Source organism: Natator depressus, chromosome 5, assembly GCF_965152275.1.
Source record: "Natator depressus isolate rNatDep1 chromosome 5, rNatDep2.hap1, whole genome shotgun sequence".
NCBI lineage: Eukaryota > Metazoa > Chordata > Testudines > Cheloniidae > Natator > Natator depressus.
This window is the reverse complement of record NC_134238.1, coordinates 15,739,165-15,763,112: the sequence shown is the minus strand read 5'-3', so window position 1 is coordinate 15,763,112 and position 23,948 is coordinate 15,739,165. Positions and strand designations below refer to the sequence as shown.

At 42.2% G+C, this 23,948-nt stretch overlaps 1 protein-coding gene across 1 annotated transcript in view; it reads left to right on the top strand.

The window, feature by feature from the left end:
* Positions 1-23,948, top strand: part of MYO5B (myosin VB) — a 359,433-nt gene that overhangs the window by 292,730 nt on the left and 42,755 nt on the right. The window contains exons 24-27 of the mRNA XM_074952355.1: positions 1,992-2,140; positions 3,277-3,396; positions 5,141-5,263; positions 12,094-12,159. Coding sequence (XP_074808456.1) covers positions 1,992-2,140; positions 3,277-3,396; positions 5,141-5,263; positions 12,094-12,159 — 458 coding nt within the window. The remainder of the gene's footprint in view (positions 1-1,991; positions 2,141-3,276; positions 3,397-5,140; positions 5,264-12,093; positions 12,160-23,948) is intronic.

Below are 23,948 nucleotides of genomic sequence, written 5' to 3'. Positions count from 1 at the left end.
AAATTTTAAAGCGGAGATTTAGATTGTGAGAGAACTACAGAGGAAACAACCAGGAAAGTCCCAGGACATGAAAGGAATACATTCCACCCTTGCACGTAATGTGCTTATTATCAGACTCTATTCAGCTTTCATTATGATACAGGATTTTCTTTCCACATGCATCATACACAATCCCAGGAGGTGGATATATCAAATTAATCTATTGCATTCATGATGTACCTATCGTTGTAATAACCGATGCAACATAAAGGGGATAAAAAGCAAACATAGCAAAATATATTGGCTTCAGTTGGAGGTGAATTTTTGAGTGCCTTTTGGCAGGCACTAGCTAGAATTAGGCATAGTGCATGCTGGGCTCTGGGAAAGCTTCCCAATGGACCTCTGTTCATGCACTTCAGTCCTGACTGACTGCCAGCTGTCCCAAGACTTAGATTTTCAAAAATTAAGCTCCGAGGTTCATATTTAGGCACCTAAACAAGACACTTGATTTTTTCAAGTGCTAAGCACCCAGAATCTCCTGTTGAAGTAGATGGGAATTGCTGAGTGCTCTGCACTCTTGAAGATCAATCCATTTATTTAGGCACCTGAACTACTTGGTCAATATTTAACTTTAGACACATCCATATTTGAAAATATTGACCTCTCTTTAGAGCAGACTGAGATTTGATCCTAGTACTCAAAGCGATAGGGGAATAAACTGACCATTTACCCTCTGTATAGTGGTATCTGTTAGCCTGGCTATACTTAATGTTGAGATAGCATTAATATTAGAAACATTAGAGCTGGTTGGAATTTTTCAGATTTTGAAATTTGGATGAAATTTCAAATTAAAAAAAAAAAAGAAAGAAAGAATTGCTGAGAGTCTCCGCTCAGCTCCCCCATTGCAGTAAATGAGAACATGTCCATTGAACCGGAGAAGAGCTAGGCTGACCCGGAGCATTTTTACAAACCCAACCCTTATTTTCTGAGGATTATTATAGAAATGGAAAGTTCTATTAGGTCACCCAGTCCATCTCCTTTCCAACATAGGATTATTGTTACGAGGCTCCATCCTACACTATTCAAGTCCATCAGGTTTCTGCCATTGATTTCAGGAGCAGGCCCATAATCCCTTGCAAAGTGACACTTGACACGAATGTTCCCTATCTGTGAGTGAATGTTTCCACTATGTAAAAGCTTGTGAAACGATAGTGTAGTTATTTTTCTTATTTAAATGTTAATTTAATGTTTGGCTAAATAAAAATAAATGGTAATTTGACTGTTGCCCGTTTTAATTTTTTTCTTCTTCAGATAATGGGGGGAAACTAATTTTGTTTCAGAAAAGAGTTCTTGTAAATTAATAAATTCACATATAAAAATTAACTATTTTAAAATGCCCATGGTATTCTGTGCAGTAGGAAAGGATTAACGTTTTCTGGAAGCACACATAGCAAAGACTGAGTTGTACAGAGTAATCCTGCACTACCAGAGCTCTGTATTAGGGATTTTCTCTCTCACCCATCACCTTTAGTTTGATTACCTCTTTGTCTTCACCAACAGTATGCAATAGTATGATTGCATAGATTTCCCACTTGACATCCAACATAGGTAAATCAGGCGTAAATAGAGTAATATGGCTAATATGTATGCACCACTGCCTCTATTGGATAGAATCAGACTGCTTGTTTGTGCATCAGAGACATTTCTAATAGCTAAAGGAGGTTATTCTTTACTCAACTGCTAGAGACCTCTGCTTTTGGAGCAGGAGTATTGGAGATCGATTCTAACTGCATCGTTGAAGTTCCAAATAGCTGTTCTGCGCAGTGTGGTGACAACCATAAAATTCCTAGCTAGCCATAGATTTGTTACAGTGTATTCACTAAATAAGAGGGCAAGATTACAAAAAAGCCTCTTAGCAGAGAGCATTTTGTTCAGCTATAAGTCATATTGCAGTTGCCTATAAGAAATCAATTCAGAACTGAACATCACAGTTCAATATGTATCTTTTAAAGATGAATTTGCCCAAAACACTGTCAAGGAAAATCTCCTGATGAAGAAGGAGCTGGAAGAGGAGAGATCTCGTTATCAGAACCTGGTAAAGGAATATTCAAGGCTGGAGCAGAGATATGACAATTTGAGGGATGAGATGACTATTATAAAGGTAATGGAAGAGGCTTTTTACATTACCCCTGCCCTCTGATGTCCTGTGTGCATTATTGGTGACTGGATATTGCAGCTGAGTTCATTTGATGACAACAGTGCTATTATAGAACTCATTTGTGTTGATATTTCTGAGGGGAAAGTTATGCATTTAAATTAGACCAAGAGCAACAACTTCTGGAAATGCATGGTTTTCTGTAGCCACTTGGTCAAGCATTTACAGATTCCTTAAGAACAGCAAGGCAAAAATCTGTTTATCTTTTCTCTATTTCAGTAAAACAGATATACTCAATTCTAAGAAAATCATTGTAGCTCCATAAATATAAAAGTCTAAGTTTTAGATTCAGCCTTGCTAGAGTTTTAGCAATACCTCATTGATAATTAGTTATTAAGGGATGCTGTCATCCAGTTCAAAGGCTGAACACTTAAAAGAAAACCATAAGGATATTGTGATAAATATTAGGCTCCAAACCCAGATGTGTGTGTCCAAACGTCACAAATCGTGGATAGCCAGGCTTGGATGCGGTAAAGTAGCTTCCAAAAATACATGAGAAAATTGGTGTCTGGTGCATAGACACTTTTAAAGTTGGTGGTTGTGGTTGTTTGTTTATATATATGAATGGAGTTAGGTGTGTTTGTGTGTTGTTGTTGTTTTAAATTACATTTTGATTAAATGTCCCCCTGTTGTAATGTACACTAGTGCACAAAAAACAGAAAACAAAGCCCAACTACAAGCAAAAGGTAGACCCTCTTATGACAGTAATCTTAATATTGAAAAATATTTTTTTAAACTAAACCGCTTTATGAGGGATCCTTCTTTTGACCAGCAGATATATGATGTGTCTGCATTGTCTTGTCCAGCTACTTAGACTCTAAGAGCTTTGGGTAAGCAGCTGTCTGTCCCTCTGTGTTTTGTACGGTCTTGAACACAGTGCTTTGACTTGATGAATAATATGGATCCATTATTTTAAGTAGAAAGTGCCATAAGTGTACATGATTATTTATAAAACACCTAATAGAGAAGGTCCCTGTCCCAAACACTTTGTTTACGTAATCCTTAGTACAGTATCTTTTCTACTAAATCACTCCTATTATCTTTTTTTTTTTTTTTTTTTTTTTTTTTTTTTTTTTGGACAGCAGTCCCCAGGACACAGAAGGAACCCATCTAACCAGAGCAGTCTAGAGTCTGATTCCAATTGTCCATCAGTCTCTACATCTGAGATAGGAGACACCGAGGATGCAATACAACAAGTGGAGGTACCATAAATCAGACAGGCGAAGAGTCTGTGTATGATTCTGGCTAGTCAAGGGGGAATAATTGATATGTGACTCCTTCTAAACGGAGCCCGTAGAGAAGAGTACAGCTTTGAGTATGAAATGTGACCAGTTAGAATTGCTCCTTTTTTTCATGCTATGAATGATGCTTGTTAATTGTATTAGAGGGAATCTGAAGGCCCTGATCCTGCATAGAGCACTACTAAGAACTCAGTGCAGGATCAGGCCCTTAAACACCATTTAAACATAATGAATTGATGTGTAGTGTGCATCCTGGCAAACACGGGGAAACACACAAAACATTAAACATTATTATGACTGACTATCAATACTGATCGTAAAGTTACATTTCTATAGCATCTTTCATTCCAAAGGATACCAGATTACATTATAAACCTCCGAAAGAACAGTTTTCTTTTTGTTTTTTGCAAATCCTTGCTAGCCAGCGCATCCTCTCGAAAAAAAACAATTTCAAATTTCTCAGTATAGAAGGAAATGTCCTAGTTAAATATCTGACTTAGAGGAAGGGGAAGTATATTTTGTTTACTCCTTGCTAACAGTGACACAGACCAGCTTATATAAAGAGTACACGTCCTATTTAAGATGGAATGTAAAATAGAGTCTTTGCTAGAATAAAGGCCTGGGATGCTTTGGGTTCCATTTTCTAGTCTGTGACTTTGAGCAAGTCACTTCATCACTCCATGCTGCAGCTTCCCCATCTGTATAAACCCGTAAATTACCTACCTCACCTGGCTGTCATGAAGCTTTTTAATATCTATCAAGCCTTCTGAGAACCACTGATGAAAGCCTCCACTATGTAAGTACAATGGATTGGGGCCTCTAGACTATACCAAAACCTCAATGTTGGTCACACCTCAGTATTAAAGCTCCATTTACGAGTAATGTATGAAGTGTTAATAAAAGATTAATGTATGTTTTAAGCCTGTTACATACACTAGTATGTCTCACAGATGATTTTAAGCCAATCAGTAGAGAGTTTTATAGATGGTGATAAGCCATGGCTATAAGCAACATATTGACTCTATGAACTATATAACAATTGATTAATTAATTAAAATGCCCATTAACCATTCATTAACCCTTTATAACCTGTTTATGATTGGAAACATAATGTGTGCCTTTAATATTAAATATTAATATTGGTCTTTCAAAATGTGGAAACTTCTTTAAACTCTTGTTTTAAGTATTTGAAGATGATGTGAACGTATAGAGAAGTGTGTAGCCCACATATTGTTACTGAGTGGAGCATTCAGCACTTTAGCTGGGAGAAACTTTCTTCAGAGAAAAATACAGATTTAGTGGCAACAAAATGTTTTGCGAATACATGTCAGTTTTGCCAAATTGTTGTGGGGCTAGTGGGTATCCAAGTCTTTCGGGGGGGGAAATTAAGCACTGTTATTTTTTTGGTTTGAAATTAATTTTCATTTAGAAGTTTTCTTGTTCAAAAAAAATAAACATTTTTAAAAGCTCAAAATTGAAACAAACAGTTTTTGTTTAAGATTTTTGTTTGGCCCCAGACTAAATTTTTGTTTTGACTTCTCAGTTCACCAAAAATTTTGAAAGTTTTAGTTTTGGTCAGACCCAAAACAATTTAAAAAAAATTTTTTTGAAGTTGCCAGTGAACCAAAAAATTAGTTATTCCCCCAGCTCTATTCACTAATGTTTTTGGGCTGATAAAATTACTCTCTCTCTCTCCCCCATGTAGGATGTTGGTTTGGATAAAGCAGCCATGGATATGACTCTCTTCCTGAAGCTACAAAAGCGAGTGAGGGAGCTTGAACAGGAGAGAAAGAAACTGCAAACCCAGCTGGAGAAAAAGAAATCCCAGGTAAAAGATGCCCTTTTATTGATTTTAATATTAAATTTCATATCCTAATTGGCTTTCCTTGAGTGCCTTACGGCAATCAGTGTGTGATTTAAGATTCGGGTGCAATGGCCTTCAGTTAAGAAAGGCCAAATTGATCTTGGAAATGAGGAGAAAAACCTTTCTGGCAGTTAAGGACAATCAGCCAGTAGAACGGTTTTGCCTGGTGAGATGGTTTATGACAAACTCATTAGAAGTGTTTGGGTTGAGAGTGGCTGCATAGATATATATGAATAATCCTCTTACAGGAAACTGTACTGGATGACCAAATTATCCTTTCCAACCCTAACATGTATAATTACCAATCACCATACTGGATGCTATCTAGCAGCTTTCATCATAAAGGATTGTACAACGCATTCAGAAGCACTGAAATGCAGCCTCTTCTGAGGTAGAGGATGGAGGCCAGGCAGCCACTTCCCAAATGGTGGGCAAGCATCTATGTAGTTTACAGTTTCCCAACACTATTTACAGTAGTGAGCAAGGTGAAATTTTTAGCTAACAGCACCTGGGCAATTCCTATTCTTATGAAAATACTTTTGTAGTCCATGCCCAGTTTAAGATATCATCCAATAACAGTGAAGTGTGGTATTCCATTTATCTGTCTCAGCAGGTAAAGAGATGAATTAACTTTGTCAGCATTGAAACCAGTGGTTCTAAAGATTCAAAGAATTTAGAACAGCTGTCTGTCTTGTAGATGTCAGAGGCCATATTATCATAGTATCTGAGAGCCTCAGAATCTTTAATGTGTTCATCTACACAACACCTCAGTGAAGTAGTATCCCCATTTTACAGATGAAGAGCTGAGGCTAAATGACTTGCTCGAGGTCAAACAGGATTTCTTTGGTGGAGCAGGGAAATGAACCCGGCTTCCCCAAGTCCCAGGCTAACACCCAAACCAATGGACCATCCTTCCTCTCTAGAACATGATGTTTAGACTACTCAGACACACATCCGCCGCTCGTGATCCATCTCGGATTTTGCATTTCCCCGAGATACGATGTAAGAGCTAAGAGGTTCAAAAATATGATCAGTCTTGGAGGAATTGGAATGTATCTGAATAGATAAACAGAAGTTTTACTGCGTATTCATGAGCTTCCTTAAATGTAATCTCCGCACTCTAACTACAAAAGGACTCATATCCTGCCTCGATGCCACTCTGAGCGAAAAGGAGGAAAGTTCTTTCCTAAAAGTTTAACCTAATCAGAGACTAATTTAGAGGTTCAAAGGGACAAATACCCAGAGAGAAGAGCCTCACACACCTCTGCTAGCTTAGCCTGGCTGGGTCATTTCATCTCCTAAAACAGGTGGGTGCCTGTGCTGTCAGATACATCCATTTCCTTATAGTATATAAAGTCGACCCAGCAAAGTAATTCATTCTCTCTAAATATCACTCTATTCAACCATGAGTAACAATGTCATTTGATTTTATTGCCACCCTCCTCCACGTGAGCAATGGCTATGAAATCAATGAAATGTAAAATCAATGTTGAAATGATTTATCCCACCACAGAGACAACTGACCCTGCAATGGCTGTTGGCCTGTAGTGTAATGAATCCAATATACCATTGATCCTGTTTACTATGCCTATGGGAGATTTTAGCTGTGAACTCCGTTTTAATATCTGAGACCAGCAAGTGAAAAGGCAGCCTGAATAATAAGAAGGCAAATCAAGGCACTGTCTATTCATACATGTATGAGTCTTACAAACATGAGACCGTAACGCTCTGTTCTTGTTACTAACATGGGCCAGTGTTTTCAAACATGGGTACCTGAAGCCAGGCATCTAAATGTATATGAAGTCACATAAGTAAGTGACTTGATTTTCAAAGTGCTAAGTGCCCTTCATTCTTGTTGGTTTCAATACTCAGCACCTTTGGAAACCAGACTATTTATTTATGTGCCTGTTTGTGGATTTTGGAGTTCAACTTTAGGAATGAAAATGGGGAAATGTTGACCATAGTCCCCTCAAGTGTGCTAGGCATTCTACAGACACAAGGTAGGCCTGTGTCCCAAACTGTATATTTTATAACTCCATATTTTCAAAACTGAGTCCAGTAATAGTTATATAGTATTACAGCCCTTGCCAGCTCTAAGGGCATGTCTGCACTGCAGCTGTGCCACTGTAGTGATGTAGCATAGACGCTTCCCACATTGACAGAAGGGGACTTTTCCATTGATGATGTTAATCTCTCTCTCCAAGAGGCGAGATAGCTAGAAGAAGAATTCTTCTGTCAACCTATCCGCATCTACACCGGGGGCTAGGTCAACCTAACTACAGAACTTGGGGCCAGAAATTTTTGCAGCCCTGAGCAACTTAGCTACATTGATCTAATTTTTAAGTGTAGGCCAGTCCTCAGATAATAAACTGCAAAAGAGCAATAGTGGTATAATCAGTAGCAGAGTTTAGTCCTCCACATCATTGTGCAGAATGTCTGAGTTGCTTTACAAAACAAAATAGCTTCCTATATGTTGGGCCTTATTAGTACAGTCATCTGAAAGGTCAGCGTTTACCCACAAGTACTAACCCACACAGTGGTATCTGAGACAGCAGTTTGTCCTTCTGATAGAGAATAGCTGTGCTTTCACAAATACCGCTGTGATAACTGTTAATGTAGGTCAACTTTTCATGGCAACCTGTGTATTTTCCCTTTCTTCGGCAGAGGTAACTTCTGTGAATTAGCTATTTCAGAGCCCATTATGATAGGTGGTATTTTTGTTTGAATTATAGTGGTTCTTTCTATGAGAAGATATATACAACAATACATTATACAGCTCGTAGTACAGTACACCGTGTTTGGCAACAGAAGCTGAATATGAAATGTCTAGTTATTACAGTTCTTGGTTTCATAAAAAAGAGTTATTTTAATGCATGTTTTTCAGGTATCCATTTCAGTTATTTCTCTTAAGCAGGAGATCAATGTGTCCATTTATAAAAGCAGTGGCAAAGTCAACTAAAGTGCTATCAATCATCTCTAATTCACTGCAACCAGATACTCCTATTGACCGTCAATAAAGTTATTCCATCTGGTGACTGCAGGAATGTATCATAGGAGATGCACAACTGCTTTTAACCAATGATCTCCATTCATTGATAGAGGCTTAAAAAACAAGGTTCCTGCCAATATGCCATACATTGTTCCCCTCATATTTTTAAATCTTTCTGAAGCTGACCTGTCTCTCTCAAGGAGTTAACTACAAATGAGCCAAAACCCTGAACATTTTACCCCCCTTAAAACCTCCCCATATGTTTTTAGTAGGGTTCATTCCAACTGGTCAAGGTTCTGAAGAATTCATAGTTCTGTCCATTTCTAACTATATTTCCAAGAGTAGGGTTCTTATCAAGGTTCACCCCTCAGGCCCAGTCCTGCTCTGTGGCATGACTAATTCCAGATCAGTTATCAGTTTGGACTTGATGTGATTTGAGTCAAGCTGTCACTGTTCCTCACTGCTCAACAGAAGAAAAGGGAACAGGCTCAGTGCACAAAAACAATTAGTGATTCAATGATGAATTTTGGTGCTAGGAATGAACTGATGAGTTCATTCCTGGGAGTTGATCACACCGGTTTTGGTGGCAGTTGCTTCCCTTGATGAGAGAGCAGTTTGACGTTGCATGGGAACAGAGCTGGGGAAGGAGGAGAACAGAAAAAACCAAGAGTTTTGGGCGCTGCTGACCTGCTGGCACTTTGGTCAGGGCCGAGTAAGGGTTAGCTAGGTAGTGGTTATAGGGAACCACTCAGCAGCTTTAGATCCTGTCCTTTCAGCAGCGGACATTTTCTCCAGTTGAGATCCCTCAAAGAAGCCAAGCCACCTGAGAAACCTTAGCCCCTGCTTCTTTTTTACGCTCTGCTGGCTTGACAAAAAGTTATAGTGTCCGAGTGTATTGTGGTTGGTAGCCGCTTCACCCTACGTCTGCTTGTTGCACTTGGACCTCCAGGGCCAGTACTCCTTGTGCATTTCACAGAGTTATGGGTTATTGGGCCTACTTCTCTGTATGAGCAACTCTGGCTGTTCTGGAGTGGGAGGAGGAGTAGTAATTTAAAAAAGAAAAATCATTATCACCTGAGTCTTTTTGTAAAATAAAGACTTCGGTATGTCTCCACTGCAAAGAAAACCCTGTCGTGCTACATCTCAGAGCCTGCGTCAACTGACTCTCAGGTCTTGGGCTGAGAGCTAAAAACAGCAGTGTAGATGCTCGGATTCAAACTAGGGCCCAGGCTCTGAAACCTTATTAGGGAGGGGGGTCTCAGAGCCAAGGCTGCCCCCCCGAGCCTGAATGTCTACACTGCTATTTTTAGCCCCACAGCGGGGGCCTGTTAGCCGATGGCCAGGGATGTTTGGTGAGGTGCCAGCTATGCCCGTTTATACCATCCGTGACTTTAACCACTAGGACGCGCTGTCCCTTCGCGGCGGGCAGCCCGGGCTAGGCTGACGGATGCCCCAAGGTCCTAACCACCTGTGACTTTAACTGCTAGAGCTCAGAGCTCCTTCGCAGCGGGCAGTCAACACTGACTGACAGGTGCCCCAATGGCAGCACTAAGAGCCTCTCCACACCCGTGACTTTAACTGCTAGAGCTCAGAGCTCCTTCGCAGCGGGCAGTCAGGATTGACTGACAGGTGCCCCAAGAGTTTGCCCCCGTGGAGGCGGCACAACTCAACGCTAGGCTCTTAGCACTCTCACCTAATGGCCAGGCTTTATAGCCAAAACGGCTGAGGTTCTTTAATTGTGTTGGCTGCTTTACAGTAAACCAGAGAAACAAGTCAGGCTTATGCATAAATGGTTACCAAAATTTATTAAACTAGATTCTAATCATGTGGTTACAAAATTGCTAGTGCCTACTTATTTAAGTGTAGAGATGTTACACACACAAACAAGTTACAAAACTGAAGCTACAATCCCAAAGAAAGAAAACAAAGTATAGAGCTCTATTTCAAAATATGTGTACACTAAAGATAGGAGATCAGGTGTGGGTGCTTCTTACCCTCCTTGCATCTCTCGATTCCAGCGGTGCCAAGCCAGGATCGGTCACTCAATTCCGCGGAAAGACGAATAAGGGACAAGGCTTAGGAACCCTCTTAGCTGCAGAAGCCTTGGGAGGCTGTCACTTATCTGACCAGCAGATAGATAGTGAAAAGCACTCAAAAATCATGGTGCTGTAGGTCCCCTACTTATACCTCTGTACTCCTTTATTCTCTTTCTCCTTTCTTATGCCAAATTGGGGCTGGTCTGTCTGGGCGACGCCAGCTCTCACAAGAGTAGTTTACACTTGCAAGGGAGAGAAACAATAAGTGTCAACTACTGGACATTCCTTTTATCAGGGTAAATATTTTCCCACCTAGGATGTTGGTGTGTGTGCATCATGCTGTTTTAGTAGGGGCTAAGAGCCATGTCTGTCACAGCGCCTCTGCCTGCTGTGAGCCCAATTGTTGCATATGTTCCCAGAGGCACATTGTAGCAGCACACCTGTGCTTCTCTCAGCTTCAAAGGCTGTGCTGGAATTCATGTTAAGTGCCCTGTGGTTTTGGCTTCCATTTCCCAGCAATGCTGGTCTGAGGGGGTGGGGGCTGGCTGTCTGGCTACAGAGCCCGAGCCTGTTGACCCGGACTCTGAGACTTGGCCCCGTGGGTTTTTCTTTGCAATGTAGACGTACCCCTTGTTACTTGTTAATCACAGAACAGTGACCACGTGTGCCTGTAAGGAATTGCATTTCAGTGCTACCTCTTCCCTCCAGGGAAAGGCAGGAGAGTGGAAGTTGATAAAGTCAGAGCAGGACAGAGTTGAGAACTGTTCTGTTCCATCACCTTCAATTGACCTTGAGATGAATTTAAAGAAATAACATTAGGCCCCCCATGCATAGTATTTTCTAATGTAATGTAAGTTTAAACATTACATATGTTTGCTTCAAGCCACTTGTTATGTTCTTGACCCTGATGTATTGGGCCATCTGGCAGAGCCCTATGGGGAAATGAGCCGAAACCATCATTTTCGCTGTAAAATATGGTTTTGGTTTCGGTTTCATGTGTCTCTGAGCTACAAGAATTGTACTTTACTTTCGGCAAGACTTACATAATGCAATGGATTTAAGCACTATCTCATTTGCTAGTAGTAAGTTTTTTGGGAAAGCTCCAAAAGAAGTTGGGGAAGATGCCAGTATCAAATCTACATTCCATCATTTTCCTTTTTTTAAAACATCTTTTGATATTATTTATATAGCACCCAAGAAAGTGACGAACCTTCAGACATAAATTGGATCCCAGCCCTCAGGCACAGAGGCTGCATCTACACTAGAAGTGCTGCACCGATGCAACTGTGCTGCTGTAGGGCTTCTGGTGAAGAGAGCTCTCCTATTGACTTAACTACTTCCCACAAGAGGCTCTCCTGCCGATGCAGTGCTGTCTACACCGGTACTTAGGTCAGTATAACTTACGTCACTCCGGGCTGTGGATTGTTCATGCCCCTGAGCGACGTAAGTTCTAGTGTAGACAAGGTCTTAGTTTGTATACAGTCTTGGCATGGGGGAAAGGAAGAGGGGTTACACTTCTTTTCTTTTTCCCTGTACATTTTTCCCTATTCTATTCCTCCTTGGCCCTTGCACTTAACCTAATGTCTGTTTACAATACACAATTTAGGGTAGTTGCTTTCTTTGGTGCCACTTTAACTCCAGCCAACAACAAATACTGGAGGTGACGCAGAACTGCAGTCAAAGTCAGATTGCCCGAGTTGGAAAACCGGCCTATTTACCAGATTCTCTAGCCAGCTGTCAAATATCTGTTTGTCTTTTAATCCATCCAGGTAATTGAAACGAAGAATGAAATGGATTCAGACCGTGATACAGATCTAGCCTACAACAGTCTGAAGGTAAAGAATTTTAGAATGAGAGACTATTTTTGTGCGTTCAGTGCTAATAACCTTTTGAATGGCTCAAACAGCTTAAGTAAATCCATCTGACATCGGTAATAAACCAAAGCCTCTCTTAACTCATTCTGCCCATTAAAGACTGATATTGGGTGGCAGTCTGAAGGCACTCTGCAGCTTACTCTCTACCCTCTGAACTAGTTGTAGCTTCCAGCAGTCAGAGTGATGGCCGATGTTCCTAGGGAATGCCTCCTCACTGGCATATGCCATCTGCTGTGCCACTGATTTATCTACGTGAGAGCTGAGTGGCAAATGCAGGCCTTCCTGTCACTACAAGCCTCCCAGCTTGACTCTCCTCTTGCACATCAAAAGATCTTCAGGTGCACATTGGTCCATCAATATACTGCATTTGGGGTAACTTGATCAGCAGCAATTGTGAATCCACATGCGTCTTTCCTGCAGTCTGATGTGGTTTTTAACTCCAAACACCCACTCTCCCCAACTCTGCATCAATCTCTCTCATATAGTTCAGGCACCTATCACAATGGTAGCATTGAACCCAGCTGCAAAGTCAGCCCTTCGTCAGCTGCTTTGGTCCAACCCAGTCTCCCTGTGCCCTTCAAGCTACAGAGTCATCCTCTCCTGTCCCCCACAAAAGAATCCTGAGCTATCCACCTACAATCCTCCTGCCCCAGTTCTCTGCCTAGCAGATACAGGCTGAGATAAGGTTATCAGGCTCTGCTTACCCCTTGCACCTGGATGATGTGCAGGAGAGTGCAGTTTAGTAAACATCTGTGTTGACATCTAAGTGACTGTTTTCATATGAATCTCAGAGGTTTACTATGATGGTGATGACATTTTTATTTGTTTAGCTCTAAGGATGCATTAAGTAAACCTGGCAGGAAATGAGAGCACTTCTTTACACTGGAAGGTGACACCAGTGCTTTTTGGCCTTGCTGTATAATATGTGAGTGAAAATGTTCTGTAGGATGGATTGTTGCTCGGAGTCCATTGTACAAGCTGTTTGCTCTCCTCTTTCAGGCAAAACATGTGTTTCTCTTCACTGACAGTATACCAGTTACATTCCCCTTTGCGTGGACATTTTCATAGTATTTCCTGTAGAGAAGATTTGTATCTTCTTGTTCTTGTGTGACTCTGTTTGTGTTGGAGTGCTTATGCATGAATTGACTGTCATGCAAACTCGTTTTCAGTACAACTCTTCCTGGGCGTACCCTGCTCAGCTAGTCCATCCTTGGAGGAGATGTGTCAAAAACAAATTCTTCTTTTAGTGCAGAAATTTAATTTTGGATCCTTCTCCTCTCCCTAGTTCCTGGACAAACATGGAAAGACACTTAGGAGATCTGAGAGAGTATTTATTAACCAAATATAAAAGGTCACACACTAAGCCACAGAGACCGCATAGTACCCATTTGTACTATTTGCATTATCTCCCCAGGTTCAAGCAGAGAAACAGAAATTAGAGATGGAAAAGATCTCCTGTCTATCCCCTCTATAAACACAACTGCCTAGACTACCATTCTCTGGTGCTTTGTCCAGCCCAATTTTCAGTGACTAAAGCAATGAGGCTTCATATACACTCACTGGACATAGTGTGTTGTCAGTAGATACCTACTGTGCTTTATTAGTATCTCTGCAAAGCTCAAGATGGAAGTATGACTGGCACCTCAGATCCCTGCCCCAGAGTTCTTCCAACTGTTGGTTAAATACACCTACAACAGTTTTAAGTCACTCAAGCTATTATCACAAAATAAAATTGCAACTGGGGTGGACAAACTTTGCAGGTTCAAGCTGTGTCAATTTCTCCCATTGTTTTGGGAGTCACAAAACTAACATGAGGTTGCAAACTCCTGTCATTTTTACTCAAGCACAGGTTGCAAGTGGGCAACCTTAAGTCTGGAAATTTCTGACTTTAGAGTTTCTTTCCACTGTAACTTTAATAACTGTCTTTTAATGAGGTTTTGTTTGCATGAATAGATAGTAACACAAGTTTCAAAATATTTTCTTAAGGTTTAGTCTAAAACCAACGTACTTCTGAATAAAATGCAGCTCCTTAGAACCTTGTTTTGGTATTGATGTTACGCAATAGCTGCTTTTCGGGTTGCATAAAGGAAAACACTGTGGGGTTAGCAACATGGAAATGTGAGCTTGCAACTGTATGGAACAGCTTTTACCTATGCAAATCGTTCTTTAACTTTTCCATTCTGTGGATCTGTTAATTTAAAAAGAAATCCTCTCCTGGACCCACCTACTCTCCCAACATCCTAATCTCCTACTTCTTGCTTCTTTATATGTTTTACTGTGCAGACCAATAAGGAAGGAGTCCACGGACCACTGATTCTCTGAGCCGTGGTTTGACAATTGACCTGAGACTAGCAAACATTCACCCCATTTTACGAAGTCATAATTTGTGTCTAACACTTCTACCCTGTGCTTTCAAGCTTTGTAATATCTCAGTCAGTTAACACAGTGGTGAAATTTCTGTCTAAAAAGGGCGACAGTTCCTGCTAAAAGCAAGAAGCAACAGTTTTATACAAAATCGTGACAGGAAGCATAAACTCCTGCAGCAAAAGTACTTCTTATTCCCATAGGTGAGCTGACCTAGGAGCAACGGGCTCCAAACTGAAAGAGCTGGAGACACAAAAATATAGGTCGCTGGCATTTTACCCAACTTTGCATGTAGCACACATCTTTTCTGCTAAAAGAGGCTCCGTTTGCAAAGAAAGCATTACTCATAGCTGGTTCTGAGTGCTACTTTCCCATCGCATCCCCTTGGCAGCTGGTGCCATGTTGTAACAGAGCTATGCTCTCTCTCTCTCTCTTCCCTAGTGGTTTTCCCCCATTAATTTATTTCTCAAATATTTATAGTCTCTCTCTTTCCTTCACGAGAATGCCATAATTTGATTTACTTTTCCTTTATGCCAGTTTAAGAGGTTTAAAAAGTCTTCAATTTATGGAGATTTTTTTCCTGCCTTCTGAGGCTTATGATTAATGCCTGAGGTGTCTGAAACTTGTAATAAATCGTTAATGTGCATCTGTTGGAGGAATTTCTCTTTCAGATATCAGAAAGAGTGGAAAAAATATTAGCGAGACAAGGTGGGTGAGGTAATCTCTTTTATTGGACCAACTTGTGTTGGTGAGAGGGACAAGCTTTCGAGCCTACGGAGAGCTCTTCAGTGTAAGTTGAAAGCTTGTCTCTTTCACCATGAGGAGTTGGGTCCAATAAGAGATATTACCTCACCCACCTTGTCTCTCTAATGTCCTGGGACCAACATGACTACAACAACACTGCATGGATAAAAGGTTAGCATTATTACATCACTGGCAAACTGTTTTCATTCAGAATCAATATCTGGACTATGTTTTTAGTCCACTTCCTCTGAGGCCATGTCTCTTTCTCATTCCTCCTCATTTAAAGTAAGGTGGGGAGGGGAGTGTTTTCTCTTGCAAACGCTCCCAGACAGCTAAACTAACGTGGGGAACCATAACATTTTCTTGCAAATAGACTTGTTCAACCAAACTACAGCAAAGAAGAACCATAGTGCTTCGGTTCTACTGTCCTACTAAACCCTATACCACCAGGTCTTGTAGTACCTAGTTCATAAATCACATGCTCCTTACCAGTTATTGCCCAGTTGCTTTGAGCTGGAAAGATTATTCAGAAGGTTGCAGCAAGGCAGCTCTTGCACCCCGATCCTTTACACCCTGAGCTTTGCCCTTGGGTAGGACGCACAGGCTGTGCTGGTTTCATTAGTTGACCATCTGCCTCCGGTGATGGACATAGATCGGGTGTCTGTGCTGATTCTTTTTAGATCTGACAGCAGCCTTCGATAAACTTGGTCTTGAGCTTTCGTTGACCCACTTGCAAACCTGGGCAGAGAGAGGTAGGAGTTATACATGAGTGGCTTCATTGTTTTCTCTCTCTTGGAGATCCAAGGGGTAGCACTGGACCACTGTTCATCCATCTTGTGGGCTTCACTCTTCCCTCTGTTCGGTGCATGTGAGACAGCTCAGGAAGACAGTGAGAAGTTTGGGTTGGAGAGTCATCAGAATGCTGTTGATGCTCTGCTCTGCATCTGTGTTGTCAGACTGATGACTCATTCACTCAGTTTTCCCAGTGTCTAGCTGAAATCAGGACATGGAGACAGCTAGCTGGCTGAGGGTTCAATCTGAATGAGATTGAAGTCATGCTGGTGGTTGAGAGAGAGAGCACCAGAGGAAATGGCACCAGTGATTATCAGCCCATTTGAGGTTTGTCTTTTTTGATAACTCAGGTTCACAATGTTGGTTGTTTTGTTTCTGGATGTCTGTCTAGTAGCAATAGCCAAGAGTTGCTTTTTTCATCTTCAATTAGTAAAGAGATTGTGATCGTTCCCTTTGCATGCAGTCTTGCAACCTTCTTCCAGGCTTTGGTCGCCTCCAGATTGGAGTATAGTATTGCAGTGCACTTCATCTGGACAGGGCTGCAGCAGAGAAGACAACTAGGAAACAAGTTGTTGCAGAAAGCTGTTGCCCACTATTTACTCAGTAATATTTCATATAGAGATCACGTTATACCATGATGCAGAATTTGCACTGGCTTCTAATTCACTGCCAGGTCCAATTCAAGATGTTGATTTTTGACCTGTAAAGCCCTTTACAGTTTGAGTCTTGTGTAGTTTACAGATGGTGTCATTCCTCGGCTGAGATCATCTGGGTTTCTACTTGACTGTCCCTAGATTTTATTGGCAGAGTTACTTCTATAGGTGTCGTTTGTCAGTGGAAGAGACCTGACTCTAGAATTAACTTCTTGTCTCACACTAACAGAGCCTGGGTTTGATCTTCAGGCACATTGCAAGGCCTGTCTGTTCACTCGAGTAAATTCAGTCCTGGGCAAGGGCCAACACAAGTCCTAAGCACCACTTAAGCCCTGTTTTGAAGACTTAAGCGGCATAGGATTTGTGCTGGTCCTTTGCACAGAGCTGAATTTCTTCCTCAGGCTCTTTCCGAGGAGTGGGGGTTGAGTAGGCAAGGTCCTAGTGCAGAGGTGGGCAAACTGTGGCCCATGGGCCACATTCAGCCCATGGGACCCTCTTGCCCAGCCCTTGAGCTACTGGCAGGGGAGGCTAGCTCCGGCCCCTCCCCCGCTGTCTCCCCTCCCACACAGCCTCAGCCCGCCGTGCTGCCAGTGCTCTGGGCGGTGGGGCTGTAAGCTCCTGCCAGGCAGCACGGCTGCAAGAGCAACTGGCCTGCCCTGGTGCTCTAGACTGTGCGGTGGCGTGGCTGGCGGTGGCGTGGCTGCCAGTCCTGGTGCTCTGAACGGCATGGTAAGGGGGCAGGGAGCAGGGGGGTTGGATACCGGACACGGGTTTCTGGGAGGCAGTCAGGGGACAGGGAGCAGGGGGCAGTTGGATGGGGCGGAGGATGCGGGGGGCGGTCAGGGGCGGTTGGATAGGTGTGGGAGTCCTGGGGGGCCTGTCAGGGGGCAGGGATGTGGATAGGGGTTGGTGCAGTCAGGGGACAGGGAGCAGGGGGTGTTGGATAGGGGGTGGAGTCCCGGGGGGGGCAGTTAGTGTCGGGGGGTCCCAGAAGGGGGTGGTCAGGGGACAAGGAGCAGAGGAGGTTGGATGGATCGGGAGTTCTGAGGGGGGCAGTCAGGAGGTGGGAAATGGGAGGGGCGGATAGGGAGTGGGGGCCAGGCTGTTTGCGGGGCACAGCCTTCCCTACCCGGCCCTCCGTACAGTTTCGGAACCCCGATGCGGCCCTCGGGCCAAAAGGTTTGCCCACCCCTGTCCTAGTGTATCTATCACAGAGGGTTTTTTGAACACATGAATTTAGATCATTATTGTTTTGTTTTATTGCACTTTCTCCTAGAGAAATTTGGTAGATTCACAATGCAAATGGAAATAACATGTATTTATCATGGGCATGCATGCACGTATGTATCATAAACAGATTTATAAGGAGTTTGGTACGGACACTGACAGAACTTGTGCTGCAAGGCATTGTGGTGGCAGGACAGCAGCGTGAAATAAAATCAAGCAGACATAGGGTTAGTCGTGTACTTTCCTGTAGAGAGTCAGACATACAGAATGCCACTTAGCCATGACTGGGCAAACAAAAAGGCGCTTATCAATCTTCCAGATTTCTTCTTCTGTCCGGGAAAGTGGGCTAGGAGTGGAAGCGCTGACAAGTCCTTGGGGTGATTTTGTGCTCCTAGCAGAATACAGTGCATAATTTCCCTTGGTTTAATTCGCTGGGATGTTTATTTTGTACCTTGAACTTGAAATATTAACAGATCATCGTAGAGATTTTTCTATCAAATATAAGAAATAGAGGAGAGGACAGATTACTGACCCACCACCAATGCTAAATTCTGCTTCAGATTCCAGGACTTAGAGAGAGTCAGACCTTACCCAGCTCTGCTGTTGAAATGCCTTTCTACAGGCTGGGGTTATTTTGATTAGGTGTGGGAACCAGGTTTGCATCTGCAATACATACAAACAAGTCAGAAATCCCTGCTCCTACTGCACATTCTGATACAAGGACTGATGCATTCAAAGGAAATTTTCTCTCTCTCAGTGTAATTCTTTGAATGGATCCATGGTCTTATCAGAATATGTAGTTGGAGAAAGGGTTCCCGTCAGCATAATTGAACCACCCCCAAAGAGCGGCAGTAGCTATGTCAGCAGGCGAGCATCTCCCACCGACATAGTGCTGTCCACACCAGCACACTTGTCAGTGAAACTTACATTGGTCCGAGGTGTGTTTTTTCACACCCCTGGCTGGCAAAAGTTTTACCAACAAAAGTGCTAGTGTAGACATAGCCTAAGTACAGTATGAAGAGCCTGATCCCTCTGAATTCTAATCCCAAATTCTGCTACTAACTCTCTCGACTACTGTGGGCAAGTCACTTTGCCACTCTGTGCCTCCGTTTCCTGGATGAGCACAGTAGTCATGTTGAAAGTAATTTAATAAAGCTCTTTGAACCTGTTGGTAGAAATTGTAAGTCCAAATTGTCTTAGATGCTGCTAGCTGTTCTGTTAACAATGGCATGAGTACAAAAGGGAAAGAAAAGGCAGGAGACTTACGGAGTGCGGGAGAAATGCTTGTCAGATCACACATACCGCTTGTATTGAAAGAGATTTTCATGTCAGCTTGAAGATCATACTGTGCCTGAAACCACTCAGAAGGAACGCTATGGATAAGCTGCTTCGCTCGCTGGATGTGTAGCGAGTTATGTTCAGCCAAGAAGGAAATGGAAAGATAACATGAGATACACGTTTCCCTTTCTTCCCCACCTGCTGGTTATTACACGTGTAATTTAGAAGACATTTCTGTCTCTCACACACCCTTACTCTTAGGCTTTCTGCTACCTCATTTTAAGTACTGGGAGTAATGTAGATCTGCAGGTAATGTTGTTATTTACAATAACATTCATATGTTTAAAGGCCACTGCTCTTTAGTTACATTTTATAAATCAAAGAAAGTCTCTTACAAGCAAATATTTACAGTTTGGAAGCTAACATTTAGGAGAGAAAATAGAGAAGTTCTAACACGTTAATGAGTCAATTTGAATGTAGCTGTGCATCTTTCTAACAAATTTGAAACTTGCTTTTATCCTCCGTGTTCAGAGTTTGATTACTTGTAGAGTGGATGTGGGTGTGGGAACCCCAGTTTTTATTCTTGGCCAAAGCACCTTCAGCAGATGTAACCCTTGGTGATGCAAGGGGAGAGACTGATGAGAATGAAAAGAAAACAGAACCTTCTATGGCAAATAACCCTCTTTCTCCAAGTGGATTGCTGTTTTGAGGAGTGTTTATGCAAACCCTGTCTTTTGTCCATAAGTCACTTCTGAGCATGAGCAGAAGTAGGCAAATAGAGGCAGTTAATAATTGTATCAACTTGTTATAGTGAAGGACTCATTGGAGTTCTGATCCCGGCCAGCCTTAGATATTCTCTGCTCTAACTGGGTGCTGCTAGAGGAATTCTTCGTTTGTTTTAATATCAACAAGCAGTTTCTCTGGGCTTTGCTCAGCAGTCTATGCAATTAGCATTCCTATAAATATTCACAAACCCATTCAACACCTCTGCAAAATGAAAAGGAGCGTGAAAAATTTCCAAATAGCCTCTCCTCATCCAATTTAATTCAAATCTGTTACCCCCTTTGCTTCCTGTACAGATTTTTTTTCCTTGTAACTTTTTTAAAGGACCTATTGCAAACAGGATTTACTGAACAAAAGTAAATGTCATACACGTGTCAAGAACCCTTTCTTCCTACAAAGCCTTCATGCACTGTGCTCCCACTGAAGTCAGTGGAACTCACACAGACGGATCCATGTTGCAGGATCCAACTTTATTTTGATCAACTCGTGGTGTAAAGCAGTGGTTCTCAAAGCCGGTCCACCGCTTGTTCAGGGAAAGCCCCTGGCGCGCCGGACCGGTTTGTTTACCTGCTGCATCCGCAGGTTCAGCCAATCGCGTCTCCCACTGGCCACGGTTCGCCGCTCCAGGCCAATGGGGGCTGCGGAAAGCGGCACGGGCCAAGGGACGTGCTGGCTGCCCTTCCCGCAGCCCCCATTGGCCTGGAGCGGCGAACCGCAGCCAGTGGGCACCGCAATCAGCCGAACCTGCAGACGCTGCAGATAAACCGGTCTGGCGCGCCGGGGCTTTCCCTGAACAAGCGGCGGACCGGCTTGGAGAGCCACTGGTGTAAAGCACCTGATGGTGTTCCACTAACAATAGTGTCAGTTCAGCTAAGAGCATGCAGTCGGTTCAGACACCAGATGGGTTAGTTACTTAATGCTTGTAAAACATCTGAGAAAATCACATAATTAAGCTCACTTTTTCAGATATATACTCCTAAAACAAGCAGGTACCAACATGCAATAGAAAATGATTGTATGAGAGACTGAGCCACACCCCACTGAAGTCAGAGATTCATAGTTTCATAGATTTTTAAGGACAGATGGGCCTACGAGGATCACTTGGTGTCAAGGTTCCTCCCCCACTCTGAACTCTAGGGTACAGATGTGGGGACCTGCATGAAAAACCTCCTAAGCTTATCTTTACCAGCTTAGGTCAAAACTTCCCCAAGGTACAAAATATTCCACCCTTTGTCCTTGGATTGGCCGCTACCACCACCAAACAAATACTGGTTACTGGGGAAGAGCTGTTTGGACACGTCTTTCCCCCCAAAATACTTCCCAAAACCTTGCACCCCACTTTCTGGACAAGGTTTGGTAAAAAGCCTCACCAATTTGCCTAGGTGATTACAGACCCAGACCCTTGGATCCTAAGAACAATGAACAATCCTCCCAACACTTGCACCCCCCCTTTCCTGGGAAATGTTGGATAAAAAGCCTCACCAATTTGCATAGGTGACCACAGACCCAAACCCTTGGATCTGAGAACAATGAAAAAGCATTCAGTTTTCTTACAAAAAGACTTTTAATAAAAATAGAAGTAATTAGAAATAAGAAATCCCCCCCTGTAAAATCAGGATGGTAGATACCTTACAGGGTAATTAGATTCAAAACATAGAGAACCCCTCTAGGCAAAACCTTAAGTTACAAAAAAGATACACGGACAGAAATAGTTATTCTATTCAGCACAATTCTTTTCTCAGCCATTTAAAGAAATCATAATCTAACACGTACCTAGCTAGATTACTTACTAAAAGTTCTAAGACTCCATTCCTGGTCTATCCCCGGCAAAGACAGAATATAGACAGACACACACAGACCCTTTTGTTTCTCTCCCTCCTCCCAGCTTTTGAAAGTATCTTGTCTCCTCATTGGTCATTTTGGTCAGGTGCCAGCGAGGTTACCTTTAGCTGCTTAACCCTTTACAGGTGAGAGGAGATTTCCTCTGGCCAGGAGGGATTTTAAAGGGGTTTACCCTTCCCTTTATATTTATGACACTTGGTCTGACCTCCTGCATAACACAGCCAAAGAACCTCACCCAATAATTCCTGCATCAAGCTCATATCTTCTCTTTGAGCTAGAGCATATCTTGTAGAAAGATACCCAGTCTTGACTTAGACTTGGAGTGATGGGGAAGCCACATCACTAGGTACATTGTTCTGATGGTTAATTATCTTCACTGTTAAAAATGTGCACCTTATTTCTAATCTGAATTTGTCTAGCTTCAGCTTCCCACCATCAGCTCTCCTTATACCTTTTATTTTGCAAGATTTAAGAGCTGTCTGCGGGAGTCTCTCCATAAGCTTCAATTGGATCAGGCCCAATATGCAAAACTGTCACAGCAGCTGCCTCATCGGCTGTTCATATGTAGCCATCGCTGGCAGTGTGTGCATGCTTGCATGAGCGAGAGGGGGGAAAAAAGGGTTTCAAGGTGAACCCCAGACACTGAATATGAGCACACTACAATAGGACCAGGAAGGAACAGAAACTATGACTCATACTATTACAAAGCAAAATCAAGATGGTTAATTTTCTTTCAAGTTCCAAACAGTTAGAAATATTGAAAACAGGGTGCACTGTCCCTGGAGCAGTGATGTTAATGGAACAGTCCTTAGCAAAAGAGGTGGGTAGGTGTGAAGTAGCTAGCTAGATATTTCTCTCACTTTATGCTAATTGGGCACATAATCTAGTTTACATAGTGAGATGTTCCTTTCACCCTGTCCCCCTCCAACAGGTACACTCAGTTGTTGCATCTTGTCTTAAACTCAATTGTGAGCTTTCTGGGGAAGGAATTATCTCCTACTATGTATTTGTACCTAACATGATAGGAAACCCTTTATGACTGGGGTTTCAGGGGTCACTAGGTGATGCACATAATTTTACAGCTGAGGAAACTGAGGCACAGAGAAGTTAGGATACTTGCCCGCATTCACCGAGTGAAGCTCAAAGTAGAGATTAGAACCCAAGAGTCCTGACTAGGGCTGTCGATTTAATCACAATTAACTCCCATGATTAACTCAAAAAAAATCATGATCAATTGCATTTTAATTGCACTGTTAAACTATAGAATACCAATTGAAATTTATTACATATTTTTGGATGTTTTTCTACATTTTAAAATATATTGATTTGTATTACAAAACAGAATACAAAGTGTACAGTGCTCACTTTATATTATTTGTGTTACAAATATTTGGACTGTAAAAATGATAAAAGAATAGTATTTTTCAATTCACCTCATACAAGTACTGTAGTGTAATCTCTTTATCATGAAAGTGCAACTTAACAGATGTAGATTTTTTGTTTGTTACATAACTGCACTACGTGCCAGATATGCTAAACATTCGTATGCCCCTTCGTGCTTTGGCCACCATTTCAGAGGACATACTTCCATGCTGAGGACACTTGTTAAAAAAAAAATCCGTTAATTAAATTTGTGACTGAACTCCTTGAGGGAGAATTGTACGTCTCCTGCTCTGTTCTTCTCGCATTCTGCCGTGTATTTCATGTTATAGCCATTTTGGATGGTGACTCAGTACATGTTGTTCGTTTTAAGAACACTTACACTGCAGTTTTGACAAAACGCAAAGAAGGTACCAATGTGAGATTTCTAAAGATAGCTACAGCACTTGACCCAAGGTTTAAGAATCTGAAGTGCCTTCCAAAATCTGAGAGGGACAAGGTGTGGAGCATGCTTTCAGAAGTCTTAAAAGCGCAACACTCTGATGCGGAAACTACAGAACCCAAACTACCGAAGAAGAAAATTAGCCTTCTGCTGGTAGAATCTGACTCAGATGATGAAAGTGATCTGCGTTGGTCTGCACTGCTTTGGATCATTATCGAGCAGAACCCATCATCAGCATGGGCACG